Source organism: Bacillus rossius, chromosome 2 (assembly GCF_032445375.1).
Source record: "Bacillus rossius redtenbacheri isolate Brsri chromosome 2, Brsri_v3, whole genome shotgun sequence".
Lineage (NCBI taxonomy): Eukaryota > Metazoa > Arthropoda > Insecta > Phasmatodea > Bacillidae > Bacillus > Bacillus rossius.
The window spans coordinates 106,943,205-106,961,642 of NC_086331.1; the positions used below are offsets into that span (position 1 = coordinate 106,943,205).

An 18,438-nucleotide genomic window follows, 5' to 3' on the forward strand; every position below is an offset into this window, starting at 1 on the left:
GCTTTTGCTTATTTATGTGTTGTTTTATCAGTTTCAATTAATTTTATGCTTATAGCATGGATTACATCTGTTTGGTAATTACCTACATAAAAATGTTCCTAACAAACTTTATATAATAACGAGAAATATGTATATGTATATGTATATGTATATGTATATATATATATATATATATATATATATATATATATATATATATATATATATATAGGCTTGCCATAACTTCTCCGAGCCAAACCGGGACAGCGGATTGACCCGGGGGGGGGGGGGAGACAGCCCCTGGGAAAAATTATGTTAAAAATTAAACCTTGAAATTCCCATAAAGATAAACACATTTTTCGGACAACTTTTTTGTATTATGTTTTACATTAAAATTATTTACATTAAATTAGTATTCATATGTTAGAAGAAAAAAAAATTCCCCATTCCAAACAGTTCAGACAGACTTGAAAGTAATTCTTTTAACATGTACTTTTTACTTCTAAATAGTTCATAAAAGTCTGAGCAATAGGGATGCAAATTTACTTTGCGTGTCAAAAAAAAAAATCCCTGTCGTCTCCCCAAAGATTTGTTCACTAATGAAAATTTTTCTTTCTACAATAACTGCCGATGTACCTGGCAAACAAAACATATATTCTAAAACCCTGCCAAGATTTGGAAAGTTGACCCCTTGAATAGAGAAGTGATTAAAGAGCTGCGTATATTGGCTGGTAGTTCTGTTCAACCTGTTTCCATTTTTTTAATACAATTTTTTCGTTGTTACTTACCGCTGACCGGGACACGGACAAAACCGGCCTGGACACCGGTACAACAGCTTCAAACCGGGACTGTCCCGGTCAAACCGGGACGTATGGCAAGCCTATATATATATATATATGAATTGCACAATGAAGTATATTAAGTTGTAAATGTTTCTTTAAAAAACCTGGTAATTGAAACCTATTTTAAAGCATGTAAATGGCTAACAAAATTATACTAGTCTGAGGGACCGGTGTTCCACTTAACTGATAAAAAAAACAATGTTTCATGCAGAGGGTTAAACTTACAAAAATTTGTACCATTACATGTAAAATACACTGCCACACAAAAGGAATATTGTGAAATAAAACTTTGTCTTTAACTATATAGGGGCAGATGGGGTAAATGTAGACACTTTTGTACATTAAATTGTTTAATAGCTTGCTGCTTCTAAATAAATTATTTCTAAGGTGTACAAATTTGCATGCAGGTACTATCATGCATTGGCCTTCAGTAGCTAAAATAATCAATACTACAGAAAGTTAAAATTATAATTTTTATTTGTTTAATAAGTGTCATCAATTACCCCATCGTTGGGGTAAATGGTGACAAAGATCTAAGTATTCTCTGTAAGATGCCACTTGTCCCAGCTTTCTATCTCTAATAACAAAAAAAAAATATGTGTTCTTTGAAAGATATGTATACCATCAGGCCTATTAAAACCCTATTCATGCTAAATCACATTTCTCAATATAACACATTTACAAACATGTTTATGGCTTTAAATAATTCCACGAGAAGAGGTTTACATTAAACGAAAGAAAGAAATGAAAAAAAAGACATGTTACACACAAAATATGATGATGTATGACAAAAAGATTCAACACAAACACAATCGATGAAAACTGACATTAGCATACACAAAATCTTTTCTAGAAAATTAGACCTAACCTCCTGATTGTAAATAGCCATAATGGTTGTAATGAAGGCTGCCTAAAAAAAGAAAAGAAAGACCTACTAGACTAATACCTAATAATCTGAAGTGAAGTACAAAATATTCAAATTAATAAAAAATAAGTTCTAGGTATAGGCCCTATTTGGCCTTAAATTATTCAAAGATAATTTATCTCAATGTAAAGTCTGTTGGACTCTTGGTTTACAAAATTCCCCTAAATTTTTTTTTTACAACTTAACCATATCTTCTGGATGTTGTTATGGTTGGGGTCAATTTTGAAAGGAATCGCACCAGTGACTGTGATAGGTCCACAGAAAATTGCACTTTTACTAACTTTGTCTATATCGTCACGTGTGGGCCATCTAAACATGCCATCTGTAATGTGTTCTAAAAAGTTCAATTCTACTTCATCACCATTAATGAAGATTACTCTGCCAATATACCACTTGAAAAGAAAGTCACTACATAGTACTTGTCTGGAATTATTTCTATAGGCCTACTCGAGAAACTCTCTGGTGCTGAATGTTTAGAGATTTTTGCACGTTTCATACTGCTAGTCACACACAGAGTTTCATCATCTGAGGAATAAGGGCTGAGAGTAGTGTCATCTTGGTCTCCTTTATTTAGTTCTTGTATTAGCCCTAGTTCACCATCAATTTAAGAGTCTGATGACGATTCATCAGTGGAAACCAATCTTCTTTTCTTTGTGTTGTAACCCCTTCTTTTGCCTGGCCTGATCAGCAACACTAATTGGGACCAAGCAGAAGGCTGGATTACAATAATAAAAGCCAGGCTGATGGTATTAGTTTATAATATTCAAAAAAATATCCTACATCTACGAACCATAACATTCCGTTAAACAAGAAAAATATAAACAGTAGGTAACTATTCCACATCAGAAAAATTCATTAATTCCCTCACAGGCAACAACCTTCTTAAAATCATATAAAGGCACCTAATAAAATAGTTAGGATAACCAATGGGGGTCAAGGTCTCAAGCAATGACGGCATACAGGCAGTTCCCCTCCAATACAGAACCTCCTGCGTCACAGGTTATTAAACCACCTGCCCCCGTCCGGTGCACCGGTTACCCCACACCCCTTATCCCCATTAAAAAAATATTATTTCATAAAATATAATATAAATATAACAAAATAGAATGTGTAAAAAAGTCTATATAAAAATATTTAAATATCTCTGTTCAGGTACTATTAAGCACATTAATATCATAAACATTGACTCACTGGCATTTCAACATTAATAATAAATAAATTCTACCAAGAATATGTAATTAAATTACAAAAATATTTTACACATGAACCAGGTCCCCAAACTGGGGTGGCAATATATCCTATACCTACTATGTACTTTGTAACAACAATATGCCGCAGAACCTTACAAATATTATAATTATACCTAACCATGTATCAAATGTTTCCTTAATACACTATTTCCTTTTAAGAAATTACTTTATAAACTTCAACAAGGGTAAGCACCAATAAATATAATAAAATAATATAAACAGCAACCTATTAAATTAACAGAATATAATCAACTTTACTTTAACAGGAATGGTGATTTAACTCTCAAAAGAATATTAATTATTCGTAAACATTTCCACAACAAACATTATGTTTATTTTTCACAAAATACTTATACTTTTTGTGTGGCAAACCTGTCTAAGCCTCTACGCTACCTAATCGCCAGATTTACAACCAAATTCTAAGTCACCTTCAAAAATTACAACAGAGCCGCGGCTTAACGTTACATACAAAAAAAAAAGGGGCAATACATTAATTCAGACCACAACTCCACAAGACAAAAAATTAATTGTGAGGATGCCTACACATACCTAGACTCCTGACTAAGTGAGCAATAAATCTTCAATAGATCCACATAAATAAAATGCCAACACTTACAAATTGAAGGAAGACTCAACTAGGAAGAAAACATTAAATTGCTCCCAGCAATTTACAGAAGTCTTGGAGAAACGGCCCCATTCTCTCGAACAGCTGACGTGCCTTGAAGTACCCGCGCTGACGTCATCACAGCTGCACTGATTGCACTAAAACTTCCATTCGTAGACTCCGCCTTCTACTTGAACACCCAAGCATGTAGAAAACGGTATCCTCATATGAGAATTCTTCATATCTTCATTCCCTGTGAAAAATCTCTCTGCAGTAGACTTCACTCTTGTCCTCGGCAAATAATAAAATCGTAACTTCTCGTAGCCCGATGTGTAGATTCATAGGAGCAAAATGTTTTTTTTTCTCGTAATGAATCCAATGCTCCGACGCAGTTCAGCTTCATTTTCTTCTCCACTTGCTTAATAATAATCACAACCCCTCGTTAAATTAATGTTCATTGAATTAATAACTCTCGCTTCGCCAATCGATGTAAGGTGAACCTCTCTTCCGTATTACTGTCATCTCGGGCGCGAAGCTGAATTTTCATTTTAAAAAAGGCCAGTCATTTCTTGCGTAGTCTTGTAGAGTTAACCCATTTTAACTCCTGCTCCAACTCTTCTCTCCAGAAGGTACGACATTACTCCCCGAGGCGACTCACATCAACTCTCCAAGCCAGGTGTCTCACCCAAAAGCCTAACGCGCGGCCACTGCTACCAATTCCTTCTACCCAGCGCTAAATTCCCTCACGTGCCAGCTGCACTAACACCAGTGCTCGCGCGTCAAACTCACACCAGATCGCAGTGCGGCACGACAAAAACAGCAACTAACCAGGCCGCCGCACGTGCTCGCACACAGATAGCGTGCACGACTGCGCCCGCGCCTCGATCACACACAAAACCTAAGCAAACCTAAACGTGGCACTCAAAAGAGTGTCACAGTGTTCAACTTTGCTTTATGGTTTACTGACTTGACGTTAGCTGTTTTAGATGTTGCAGGTTTGATCTTCTTTTGCCTTCTGTCCTGTTCTTCCAAAAGGCGTTGCATCACAGCATCACTAGTGAGAACTTACCCATAAGCATCTTTTTTTAGTCTAATTTGTTTGCCTGGTGGCTTTGATGGACCCGCTGGTGAAAGAAATTCTTCTTTCATTTTTGACAGAAAAACATCCATCACTCCTCTCTTGTTCATCTCGGTTTCATCAGTGTATTTCTCTACAGCAGATGTGGCAGGCCTACAGGAGGATTGTGTTGGCAACGGAGATGTTTGTGTCCGTGGTGGCAACAGGGATGTGGTTCTTCTTGAACTTCATTTGAGGATCTAAGTGGTGTGTCTGACATGGTTACAGTAATCTGTAGTGCTGTCCCAGGAGTTGGCAGGGATTGGGAATCATTTACAATTTCCTGTCCCTCATCAAGAAGGTTGGGCCTGTAAAAAGTTGTTTTCTTGTATCTTTCATACTGCATTTGGTCAAAATCCTCTTTGGGGAATTTGTCTGAGTTAACGGAGTAGCAACCAGTTTCCCGAAAACCAGAAATGATATTGCATGCTGTGATGGATTCTTTCCACACAATTGCAAGCAAGCCAGTAAATGTTTTTCGGCTCATTGTGTTTTGTGCTGCAAGAAGAGTACGTCTACCATGACCCACTAGAATCTTCTCCCACCCGACTTTTAATGGTTAAAAGATGCATTTTTCTAGTGGCTGCATGCCATGTGTCAGATGACTTGGGAGTTTCAACAGAATGATTTGCGCTCTGTTTGCAGCTGCAACAATACGTACACTTATATGGCTACTATGACCATCCATATTCAAAACGGCCTTTTTCTGAATACCCATGTTTCTTCACACGTCTTCTACATAAGGAATGAACAGTTCACACAGCCAGTGAAAGAAAACCGACTCCTCCTTGTACACCTTGTCAGTAGTGGAATACAAAGTGCCTGGGTATTCCTTTTCCATGTTGGTCCATCGGGGCTGTACTGCACCTTTGGCTTTATAAATGATATGGGGGGGTTAACAGTGCTCCAGAAGCTGAAACACAGCAGTTGACTGAAATGTTCTCCCTACCAGTCCCAGCTATTCGGTAGAAAGATTTATGTCCCTTTGGTCCAATAGCCTTCAGCTTACTGGGATCTGTTGAAAATCCGGTTTCATCGCAGTTAAAAATCAACTGCAGACAATCAGAAAGGTCATTTTCTTCAACAATCTCCTCTAGTTTTTTTATAAAAATCATAAACTATAAAGGGATCACTTGCTGCTGCTTGTTTTTCTTGTAAAGACTCTGGCTTTTTTAACAGTAAATTGGGTTTTCTTCTCATTAATCCCAAATACCAGTCTTCTACTGGTCTGTTATTGGTGAATGGTGTCTTGGTTTTGTTCTGCTTTACATAAGTTTAAACAATATCGAGCAATTCATTTCTGTCAACTGGATAACCCCACTCAGCCCTAGCCAAAATGCACTGTTCTAAATCATTTTCCACTTCTTCAGAGAGTGCGGGTGCTCTACCTCTATTAACTTTCTCTATAGGAGTCTGCCGCTTACCTTTTATTCTGTGATATATAACACCCCGATCTACATTAAATTTTTTTGCTGCTTGCCTATAAGTCATACGATGAGCACGCACCGCTTCACATGCCACCTTCACGTTTGCAGGTTTGTAACTGGGTTTACACCTTTTCTTTACATATGTCCTTGACATTTTCTTGACAAAGTGTTCAAAAAGCACAAATCCAGCTCACCACTCACACACACACACTATTTTTTTCCTTTGTTATTAAAGCAAGAACATAAACATCCTGCATCCTGGTCACTAGTCACACAGTGTTTGGAGTACCTGAAAGGAAAAAATTATTCTTTACAGTTTATGTCAATCGGGCCTGCGCCCCAGAAGCCTGGTCAGCCTCCGCCACCTTTACCCTCGCCACCCATCCCACTTCCCACACTGGCAGTCGCACCGTCACAAGTACGTAGTCGTGTGTTTAAATAGCGCGCCACAAACTACCTCAAGAGGGCGCTGTAGTGGCAGTGCGACGTTCCCCTAAATTGTAATAATTATATTGTAAAACTTTTTATTTTTTTTCCCATTTATTTGTGTCACCGCTGACGGGCGAGAGAGCTTTAGTTTTATTTAGTATGTAATTTTAAGTGTGTAAGATAAAGACGTTGCCGGGCGGACCCGAACGTGAACGAAGTCGGCATGTATTTTAATATAAGAAATTAAACACTGTATGTAAAATAATAGTAGAGCCATGGGAGAGCATGCCTTAATTTTAAAAGTGTTTTTGTATTTCCTTATGTAAAATTGCAAGGCACTTAATCGGAAGGGCGTAATGGTAATCTGGCAAGGCGGGAAGGCCCCATGTTGTTCCGAGGTAGCCCTTCGCTCAGGCAGTTCTCCGCCGCCAACGACCGAGGTAAGACACTGCCATCTGCACCCATGGACTTCACTTTTGTTCACTGACCATTAATTAATTCAAATCTCTTTCACGCTATTCCCGGAGTTTGCCTTGGTCGAGGGATTGTTTATTTAAATCATTTTTTGACTTTTAACGAGACTTTTCAATGCTTCTTAAGTAATCACTTGTGCGGCCACGTGTGTGGGACTTATTCCCATGATCCGATTAAGTGCCTTGGGTCTTGGAACCGTATCCTCGTGAAGCCGTGTATGGGAGTACCCGTACGCATTAAACACCTTAAGTATAACTGATTTTTTTATTTTTTTCACCAACCACGTGGCGACTTATCCCTCGTGAGCAGGCGTGTGGAACACCTTGAGAGCCCACTGTTAATTGGTATAGCATAAGCGTGCCGGACTCTGAGAGCGGGCCAGGTCTGAGTATATTACGGGAGGTAACCGAGGGTCTAGTCTTGCCTCACACAGGTGACCCTCACGAAACCCGAACCGCAACACAGTCAATATTTACCTTCCCAATAGCAGTGTAAAAATTTACCCCAAGTCTACAATTACCCCGTAACATATTTTTTATGTCTTCAATCACCCCACACAAACTGTGTAAAACTACCCCAACTTTTTAAAAAATGGGGTATATGTATACACATTAATTAATCAATGATGTGAAAACATATAAAACAAATACCATACCACTTAAGACATTGTGGAGCAACTAGTGCAATCAAGTGCACACTTGATTAATTATATAATTTTTCTTACACTATTTCCTTAAAATAAAATTGTTCTAACAATGGGCATACATAAAGCAAAACAAGGTTTTTTTCAGAGGGTTGAATAAACATAGTGCAGTCCTGAAGGACTTAATAATTTTCGAACACATTCATGGAGTAAAACATAGTCTACAAGTTAAACAATTCCACAGACTTTTATTCTAGATAAAGGTATAGCATGTCTCTCCAATTACACCTGTCTACATTTGCCCCACCTGCCCCTAATACATATATATATATATATATATATATATATATATATATATATATATATATATATATATATATATATATATATATATATATATATATATATATATACCGTCAAACGGGGTGACTTGATACACTTTTAGACTTCAGTGCAAAATTGCATTAATATGGTTTTTTTTAAATCCTTACGTTTTTTATGCCAAAAGTTTAGTCTTAGTCCCTACTTGAATAATAGTAACATAGATTTCACATAATATATCAGTGCTGATATATATAGTGCAAAATGTGTGTGTATCATTTCACCCCAGTTGGTGGGGTGACTTGTTACACATTCATGTTTGAAGCACTGTATCATGATATATTGTTGTAGGGGTGAAATGATACAATACATTTTTTAATAAATGAATCATACTTATGTAATAATTATTAACAAGCAAAACAAGGGTCATAATAACGAACTATTTTAAAAATTTAAATTTATATTACAAACAAATTGTGAGAGCAAAAAAAGACAATTGGGCAATCCTAATATGTGTTTACATTAATTGTTGTGCTTAACAGAATTATATTTTCATTGGAAATCTTAACAATCCATATCTCAATTCTTCAGGTTGTAGCAATAGACACCTCACTTCATGTGGATATATGAAACTCACGTCTTCAATTTGGGGCCACACAAACGTGTCTTCACTTCTTTTGTACCTGCGTAAAAATTTTACTTCTACACTTCTAGATGCACCTGTTGAATTCCCAGAAATACACATAACTTTCCCAACAAATTGTTTAGTTACTTTGTTGCTTTTTTTGGAACCATCATTACAAGAGAGTTCAATGATGAGGTAATCACTTTCTTGTAATTCATCATATGACACATGTTTCTTCTGTTGCTATTCCTTCTGTCTAGATGATTCTTCCAGCTGGTGATGATTTACATTGGGACATTCCAGACTTGAACTGATACTTACATTATCTTCCAAACCAGACAAGTTGTTCACATTGTCGGCAGCATCTGAATCTGACGCCTCAGACTCAATATTAGTCGCACTTTTACCTGGTGGTATATTCAGTTTCCTTTTCCTTCTTGAAAATGTACCATTTTTACCATATCTTAGTGATTTCAGCAGTTCTGAAAGGGATCCTTCCATTGCATGATTAATGGAACTTGTATCACTAGGAGTAGGGAGCTGTGCCAAAACCTTTTGACGGTTCAGTGGAATCAAACCACATTTTTCAAAACCAGTTTTTATAGTTGCTGGTGCTGAATCTTTAATTTTTTCCATCAGTTTATTCAGCATTACTGGAAACTGATCTTTTGGCAATGAGCCTCTATTTCCTTTCATTTTCCACTCGGTAAGAATTTGTCTCCAGTATCGTTTGAATGGGGCAAAAAAAGAAACGTCAAGTGGTTGACACATATGAGTAGAATTTTTTGGAAGGCAAATGAATTTTATGTCTTCCTCTTGGCATTTGCTTATCACTAACTGAGATAAGTGAGACGACAAGTTGTCACCTATTAATGCTCGGGGAACGTCCTGTTTCATGAGGTAAGGGAGTGCCGTAGAAAGAAACCATTCCTCGAAAGTCTTCTGATCCATCTACCCTGACTTTGTATGTCCATAACGAGTTCCTTTAGGACCACCACTAGTCCAACTGTCCCAGAGGTTAAGTGAGCGATAAATCACAAATGGAGGAAGAAGTGAACCATCTCCAGTACAAGCCATCATGATTGAAGTAGAAGCCTTTGACGAATGAAGTATTAAATCAGGATATTTACAGCCTATTTTTACTACAACATGTTTTCTTCCAGGATCGTCACATAGATTGGTTTCATCGTAGTTTATAATTGATTTTGGGTCAATTCCTTGAAGTGTTACTTCCACATTGTCAAAATATTCGTTAATGACTTCTGGAGACACTTCTGCACGACAGTGTTTAATGTTATTGGCAAGTCTCACAGAAAGAGCACACTTGTAACGCTTCAGAAAGGACTTCATCCAATCTTTGCCTGGTAAATTGTTGCGAAAGGGTTTTACCTTCTTTCCTTGCCTATCTAAGTAACTTTTAACCAACAATCGTATATCATATTCAGTCAGAGGGAAACCCCACTGACTGGCTGTCAGCAGATTCTGAACTAGAGCAGTTTCCTCTTCATTTGACAAAACAGTCTGTCAACCTGGCTTCTTCTGATGTTTCCCATTAATGAGGCGAGATAGTTACATTTTGTCAATCCCATACTTTTCAGCAGCACTACGAATGCTAATTCTACCACTTTTTATTTCTGCCAGTGCTGCATCTAAGTTTTGCAGCGAACTGCTCCCATACCGTCTGGCATCAGGTCTTCTTTTATATGTTCTTGGCATATTCTGTAACCAATTTGCATGTTGTTACCAAAATGTGAGGTTAGGTTATTGTTGAAACACATTTAAAAGCATGGTTTTATAACACTAACATTCTAGTTTTATTCAAAACTTCTATACAAAACAATCTAATGATACTTTGCTGTTTGCCATTATATGTATCAAGTCACCCCACATTATTTAGAAAATTACAGTTCAATTTATAATAAATTAAGTTTGTATATTAATACTTTGTTCATTATACGTGTTAATCCATAAAGAATTAAAATACTTACCACAAAAAAATCAACATTCGGCTATTATTTTCAATAGTTTTTGCAACACAAAGTTTTAAACAATTTTTTGGGTACACCTTTTCGCACTTTGTTTACATCTGACTCAGTAGTACCAACTTACATTTTGTACAAAGGAATTTAGCCCATAAAGAAAGTTTTACATATGCATTATATGTTTCATATATAACAAATTATAAATTAATATTATTGTATTAAAAAATGAATGCATTTAAAAATTATTACTTACTGTATCAAGTCACCCTGTTGTATCAAGTCACCCCGTTTGACGGTATATATATATATATATATATATATATATATATATATATATATATATATATATATATGTGTGTGTGTACTTTCTAATACAACTCCCTAAAATTAGTGTTAAAAATACCTGTTCACGTGGAAAAAGATGTTCCTTATCAAGTTTTGCAGCAATAGGTTTAAGATTGGCTTCTGCAAAATCTCTGCAGGTCTTTTTTAGCATAGCATGTGTTTCTGGAAGGGAAGCCAGGGAAAAACATCTCCATCCTGACAAAATACAAAGAAACAGTAACTAAATCCTTTCAGGCTGATAGATTTAAAAAAATTATTAACATAGACACAGATTTTTCATCATGCATACACAAAAAAAAAAAAACAATAAGCAATTATTTACATAAATTAAATGAAAATTTTCTTAAATTCCCATTTATGAGGTAATTTTGTCAATTCTCTCTTTGAGAAAGGAGTTTGGATTTTCAAATTCAGTGAACATGATTTTTTATTTGTGCTTGTTCAATGAGCTACCAGTACATTAAATTTGAATTGATTTCCTTAAAAGTAAAACATTGCTTAAATAGTTTTGTTTTCGATTATCAAAAATTTACCACAGATTTGGTCTAATTTAAAATACTTATTTTCACTACCATCAAATGATTACTACCATTAACTAATAACTCCATAGATTACAAAATAAAAAAAGTTCATGTTATAATATAAAAATTAATTTACTTAACAAAACTCAAATAAAATTGTTTAAAAATGTCATAAAAATCGGATTGCTACGTGAAAACTGGATAAAGGAAAAAAATAAACACAAGTGAGAAGAACCCTAAGGCAGGGTGTGTTATCAGCAATCCTATTTCTGTGATATCTGGTGAGACGAGTGCGGAGATAATAACAGACAACAAAGGATTAAGTGACACAGTTTGTAGTCAAGAGCGTAGTCAAATAAGCTGTTTCCGTATTGGGGCGATACCACATTAAATCAGCACAGACATTCTATTTGACCCTCTTAGATTCCAATGATTTTTGATTTACAGCTTACATACAAAAAGTAAATAAACTTTTTTTTTAGATTTTTGAATAAGAAGTTTTTTTAATTAATTTGCAAAATCTGCAAAAAAAACTCAAATTTTGCATGCTTCTGATTTACAAAAATTATCATCACTTGGAACAGTTTGTGTTAGAAAGCTAAAATTGGTCCCATTTGAATGATTTTTTTAATAAACTTTTATTTGACATGAATTTAATAGGAATTGCTTGATTAAAAAAAAATACCAAAAAATATGATGGGATATTCTAAATTTGGTTTTTTCAATACCTAACATTTTAACAAATATTCTCAAAAATTGGTTGTACCATTCTGATATTAGTACCAATTAAATAATTTTGGGATCATTATGGGTTCATGAGATATTAAACATAAAGCAGTGTCATGAGTTGAGAGAAGGTATTGAATAGCACCACTTTTTGTTAAAATTAATCAATTTTAATTTTTCTAAAGTATGAATATTATTATATTCGCATACTAAGCCATTCATAAAACTTACATATATAAATAAATAGGTTACTTGCCAATTTTAACCTACGTAGAATTTGCATGAATAATAACTGTAGGCTGACCTAGTATGTACTCAGCATGGGCGTCGATCCCGGGGGGGCCAGGGGGGCCCGGGCCCCCCCTGGAATTAATGGGCCCCTCCTTGGGGGGGCCCACTTCGTGATTTTAAAGTTAATGGTGTACACAAAACACACATATATAGATATATATATATATATATACATATATATATATATATATATATATATATATATATATATACATATATATATATATGTATATATATATATACATATATATATATATAAGATTATTATTTACAACGACGACAGACACTTTGACATGCTTTCCATTCCTACCTTCGAGTTCCGTAGTTATTTTCCCCTACCCCTTCTGCAAAAGCCATGGTATGGAGTTTTCCAGTGAGAACTTTGAAACCCTTAATTCCTAGAAAGAGTTCATTCCAAAGGACGAAGCTAGGGTAGGGTTCCGTTAGCATTTCCTCTCCATTGTTACCCACACTACCTTGTCCTCTGAAACGACAGTATTATAGGTTTCAGGTAGTCTGTTTTTAAAGTGGTTTTGCTCTAGTGTGCGCCAGTCTTCTGCTTTCTTGGCAAACATCAACATGGATAAGTTCGTGACGCGGAAGAAACGTAAAACAGAATCTGATCCTCACCTGGTAAGGTTGATTGTTTTATAAGTAGTGACTATTATTTAGGTAAAATATTTTATTTAAGTGATTATGTAACATTATTTTTTCCAGTAAATAAACAACTAAATACACTAACAGTAATTATAGCAGAATTTAGTTTATTTATGAACTGAAACTTATATACCATTTTCTGGAATTTTTTAGCTCATCTCCATTCTGTAAGGCTAGCTGCTCTGTACGTTACATGTGAATTATACAGGGAATAATTTTTTTCCTCGTCAGTATGGAATTTAAAATCACTGTCCTTTAATTATCAAACGATAATTTTCACAATTCATGGCCGATAATCACTTTATAACATTTGTTATTTGATAACTGCAACACTGCACGAGTAAACAGAAGTAAGAGTGAGAAAGAAGTATTTAAACGTTACACATCCGTATTTAAGTTAATAAGGAAGCAAACGCGTCTCTTTAATAACTAATCAAGCGGCATATTTTAACTAAATAATTCACTGCCAAAATACTGATTATACTAAATATAAGACGAGAAATGTATGTGGTTCAATTAGCTGTAGGATAAATTTCATAATTATATCTCCGAGATTTTTCACTTGTGTCATTAAGTTTTTTTTCTTTTTTACCTGGTTAATGCCTTTACTAAATAAAATAGTCTTTAAGGGTTTTAATATGATTCGATCGTTCATTTGATGTTGATCCGTTTATTAGCTTTGGTGCTTTGGGTTTTTAGGGCGCATCAAAAACTGTGAACAAAGAATTTCACGAACAGCAGTTGAATCGCAGTAATTATGTGATGTGGCATAAAAAACCGACAAAGTGCGAGTTGAACTCGCGCACGAAGGGTTCCATACCATTATCTATAAAAATGGCAAAAAAAAATTATGTCTGTTGTATGGGAGCCCCACTTAAATATTTATTTTATTCTGTTTTAGTATTTCTTGTTATAGCGCAACAGAAATACATCATTTGTGAAATTTTATTCTGTTTTCACGTTTGTTGTATGGGAGCCCTCCTTAAATATTTGTTTTATTTTAATTTAATCATTTATTTTTAAAGTGAATATATAACTAAATATTCTGTGAATATTTCAAGCGTCTACCTGTTGCCATTTTCAATATCGAGCAAACGTAAAAATAAAGTGTATTACATACGAACTTATCATACAGAGAAGACTTGTTTCGGTTGACATCTACCGCAAAGTTCTTAAACCACAGAATTCACGGGCCCCCCCTGGAAATCCTACAGATTTGCGCCCATGGTACTCAGTATTGAAATAATGAATCACTCAAACATTTAGGTGGATTTTTGTGCTTCAATGTCAGGGAAGTATGTTGTGTGTTTAGCCTGTTGGAGTGACTGGGTGAACTTTCGAATTGAGACAGGACCTGAAGTCTGGTCTGGAGGTTCTGACTTCTTCTTGATCTTCGACATACTTACTTGCTGTTTTCTTAACTATTGACATATGGGTATTTCTGTCTCTCTGTAGATCATCTTATACTCTAGCTTCAAGGTTCTATTCATTCTAGCTGCATTAAGTTTTTTCTTCCCTTTGACTGATTTTAGCTTTTGGTAATTGTGTACTGATAAATGACATAACATACCTGAAAAATCAATCTTTGTTTTCTTTACTTCTTCCTCAACCCACGCTGATTCATGGATTTCCCAGACACTAAAAAATTCAGAATTTCTCTGGCTACTGATCCGTGAACATAACTAAATGAATTCAAATCAAATTTTCTTTCGCTTTCTTGATTACCTTGATTCTGGTTCTGGCTTACCTTGAACACCTTGGACATCCTCTTGATTCAGGAATTGTGCAACAAAACTGAGTCAATCTCACCTTAATTTCTAGATGCATACTTGTAGATATTGGTACCAAGTAGACTTGAGGATATCAGGACATGAGAAGAGTCATCAAACTTAACTACTCTATGATATTGCGAAACACGTAGCACAGTAACACGACCCGGATGAACATGTGGCTGGACAGGAAAAAAGCGAAATGCATAAAACGCGGCTTCTAGCCGGAACACGGAAGGCACGGAAGACACGGCTGAAACCTGATATGGCAAGAGAGAATACATCGTGGTTGGCTGGAACACGGCAGGTTCGGACGAAGCATGAAAACAAACGATAAAACCACAAAACAGGAACATGACAAATACTTGCCGGCTAGCATATGTACGACAAACAAGAGACAAGAGTTCAAGAACACAAGAAAAATTATAAAGTCTATTCACATAGTCAGGAAAACTTCATATGGGGCAAGAACATGTCTAGTAAATCAGTCCAGCACACATGGTTCTAAGTACGGACACAAACTCTTGACAACTCTGGCATCGGTAAATATGTAGTTGAGCGGTATTTGCAAAAAAAAAATGTTAAAAATCCGAAAATACCTTTATTATATGCTCTTCAACTTCCTCTTTTCATTAAAAGTGGCGGAGGTTAGAAATTCCAAATACTTTAGGAGATATTGTCGTTCTTATTTTGCTATACAAGACCTGTGTAATCATTCGGCCGTCACAATTTTTTTTATTGCCATGTGTTTGTTAATGCCTAATTAATGAAAATGGTCGATTAGGTCAGGTCAGTTACATTACTTTGAAACTAAGCATACATTAAAAATAATATGAATTATTTTCAATGGTTCTTTAGTTTTAAAGTATTCATAATGTAACTGACCTGACCTAACAAACCCGTAACAAAGGATGCACAGTAACAACTCACGTAAAGTTTTTTGTTACTTATTACTTGCGCAACAATATCAAAATAACAAATAAGACTTTAAAATTAGAAACGTTAAAAACTGACCTAAGTTGGAGGCGGTAATTAAACACCGTTTTAAACAATAAATGAACTAAATAATCACGTATTGGTTCGTTTGAATTCTGGCCTATCACAAACAATCACGTGACATCATTATCCAATAAAAAAAGTAGATACTCGTAAACAAGAAACAATGTTAATCGCCACATCAATGCACTGGTATTGTGATGAAATTTAAAAATTCGATATCTCCTAAAGTATTTAGAATTTCTTATCTCAGCCGCTTTTAATGAAAAGAGGAAGTTGAAGAGCATATAATAAAGGTATTTTCGGATTTTTAACATTTTTTTTTCGCAAATACCGCTGAACTACATATGATGAAATTTAAAAATTCGATATCTCCTAAAGTATTTGGAATTTCTTACCTCCGCCACTTTAAATGAAAAGAGGAAGTTAAAGAGCATAGAATAAAAGTATTTTCGGATTTTTAAAAATTTTTTCGCAAATACCGCCCAACTACATATTTACCCTGGCATCTTCATGTGGTATTAGATGTGACACACTCCATTTCAGGCATAACTAGATGGTGAAGATCTTAAGACCACAAGGAGTGAAGATCCACTTCTGACACCAAGAGGCCTAACATCTGATGCCACTTGTAATTGCTGCCGAAATGTTTTTACATGCCACTTAACATACCTAATGAAAGTTCTGACACCACCAGTGTTTAACTGGATTAAAAGGGCAGGAGTGAAGATGGATGCTGAGTAGGGATAGAAGGGAAGAGGATTGGTTTATGATATTCACACTTGTCACCTGCCTTAAAGGATTCTAGGAATTTAGCCATAGTGACCTTCAATTAATACAGAGTACATTCATATTTACTTGTCATCTCTACATGCTCAATCCTGTACATGAAGTCTAGTCACTGAAAGCTCTACTCTACCGAGAGTTGAAACTAAGACCTCGCTCGCGAGCACCTGCCACCCTGCGTACCACGGTTAGGCTCATGGCACCTTACAGACTATACTCCACATCTTAGTTACTTAACACATTTCTAGCACTATTAGTGACATAGCTATACTATTGCACTGGAGTGACATCAACTCTCTCTACCCGACCATCTCCTTGAACCCGCTTTACCTCTGCCCCTGGCACCAAGATACGTGGCATCAGTTTAAAACACAATGCACAACAGAACAACCATACACGTTAGGGCGATGAGACTCGATGCACTGATATTGCATGAAGACTTGCTGATTTAACAATTGTGGAACATTGTTACCCCCATAGTGTCGAAACAAAAAAAAAATCCTCTAAAATTACAACCAATAGCCTAAGCTTGCCGAAAACAAAACAGGAATAACCTATGAAAACAGGAAAGGAAATCAAGCAGGTACGCGAGTCTAACCTCCATGCTTGCCCAAGCAAAGGGTTCCCAACCTGGAATGACAAATTCAAAAAAAATGTTGTGGAATAATTTCTCGCCAGGTTAATTGAATTTTTTTTTATGTATGATAGTCACTGAGTGTGCTCATTGTCCAATACTAAGATAAGAGGCTTTACATTACTTAGACTGGGTTGTGCACAACTGGGTCAACATTTCTCCAAGTTAATTATCGTTGCGGGTTAATCTAGGACGGATGAACACTGTAACTCTAATTAAATCAGTTGAGTGAAGCAGAGGTATTTTCTACAGGTGTGGCTTTATTCTCTCTCTCTCTCTCTCACCCTGTTTGTCATTCAGTCTCCCTCTCACTCTCCCGGTTTGTGTCAAAATTACCACCATAAAGATGTGTTCCGCTTAAAAATAAGTGATAATCCTCAAATAGAAAAAGGATGAAAATAACCATATGTTATGTACCAGTATGTTTAATAGCCCCATGGAACGTCTTCAACATATTAATGACAAAATTATACACCACAATAATTATATAAATTCAGCCGTTGGAATGTCAGAAAAATAAACAAATCAAGGAGCATGTATGCATAGATAACAGAAAGTATAGAGCACGTAATCTTCCATGTTTTCAAACGAAACTTTTTTCATGGCCCACAGCGGGTGAGAATATCAACTACGCCGATAGCGCGCGCAATGTGAATGTTCAGAGCCTGTAATCCTTTATGACTAATATATTTTAATATAATTTAAAGCATACAGCTGTATCACCGAACGTCATGTGGTTTAAAACTACAAACTATAATCATTTCAATATTAATTTAAAATATATAAGAAAAATAATTAATTTTTATAAACCTTCAAAAGAAATAAATAATGTTTTACCAATCTATAAACAGATATTCATGGCCATAATTTCCAATTGTATTAATCTTAATATGTCTAATATGTAAATGGATTTTGCAATGACCATGCAGACAACTTGAACTTGAATATCAAACATAGACATTATGAACTGATGTGGGATGGTCTCCACAGGAATAAAACATGGCGATCATCTCTAGGTTGCACTGCTGATTGGTGTTGCCCGGTGCTACCTCCCTCGGAAAGAATAGCCTCCTGCAGAGAGGCAGTTCGCGATCC

The 18,438-nt window shown here is 35.6% G+C and overlaps 1 protein-coding gene across 2 annotated transcripts in view; it reads right to left on the bottom strand.

Moving 5' to 3' along the window:
* LOC134529576 (short-chain specific acyl-CoA dehydrogenase, mitochondrial-like) overlaps positions 1-17,975 on the bottom strand; it is a 65,206-nt gene extending 47,231 nt beyond the window's left edge. The window contains exons 1-2 of one of the 2 annotated variants that reach the window (XM_063363804.1): positions 17,761-17,975; positions 11,022-11,158 (exon numbers count right to left, since the gene is read on the bottom strand). In XM_063363804.1, coding sequence (XP_063219874.1) covers positions 11,022-11,158; positions 17,761-17,797 — 174 coding nt within the window. In that variant the 5' untranslated portion in view covers positions 17,798-17,975. The remainder of the gene's footprint in view (positions 1-11,021; positions 11,159-17,760) is intronic. The other variant, XM_063363807.1, reaches the window with a different exon arrangement.
* Between the last annotated feature and the right edge of the window lie 463 nt (positions 17,976-18,438).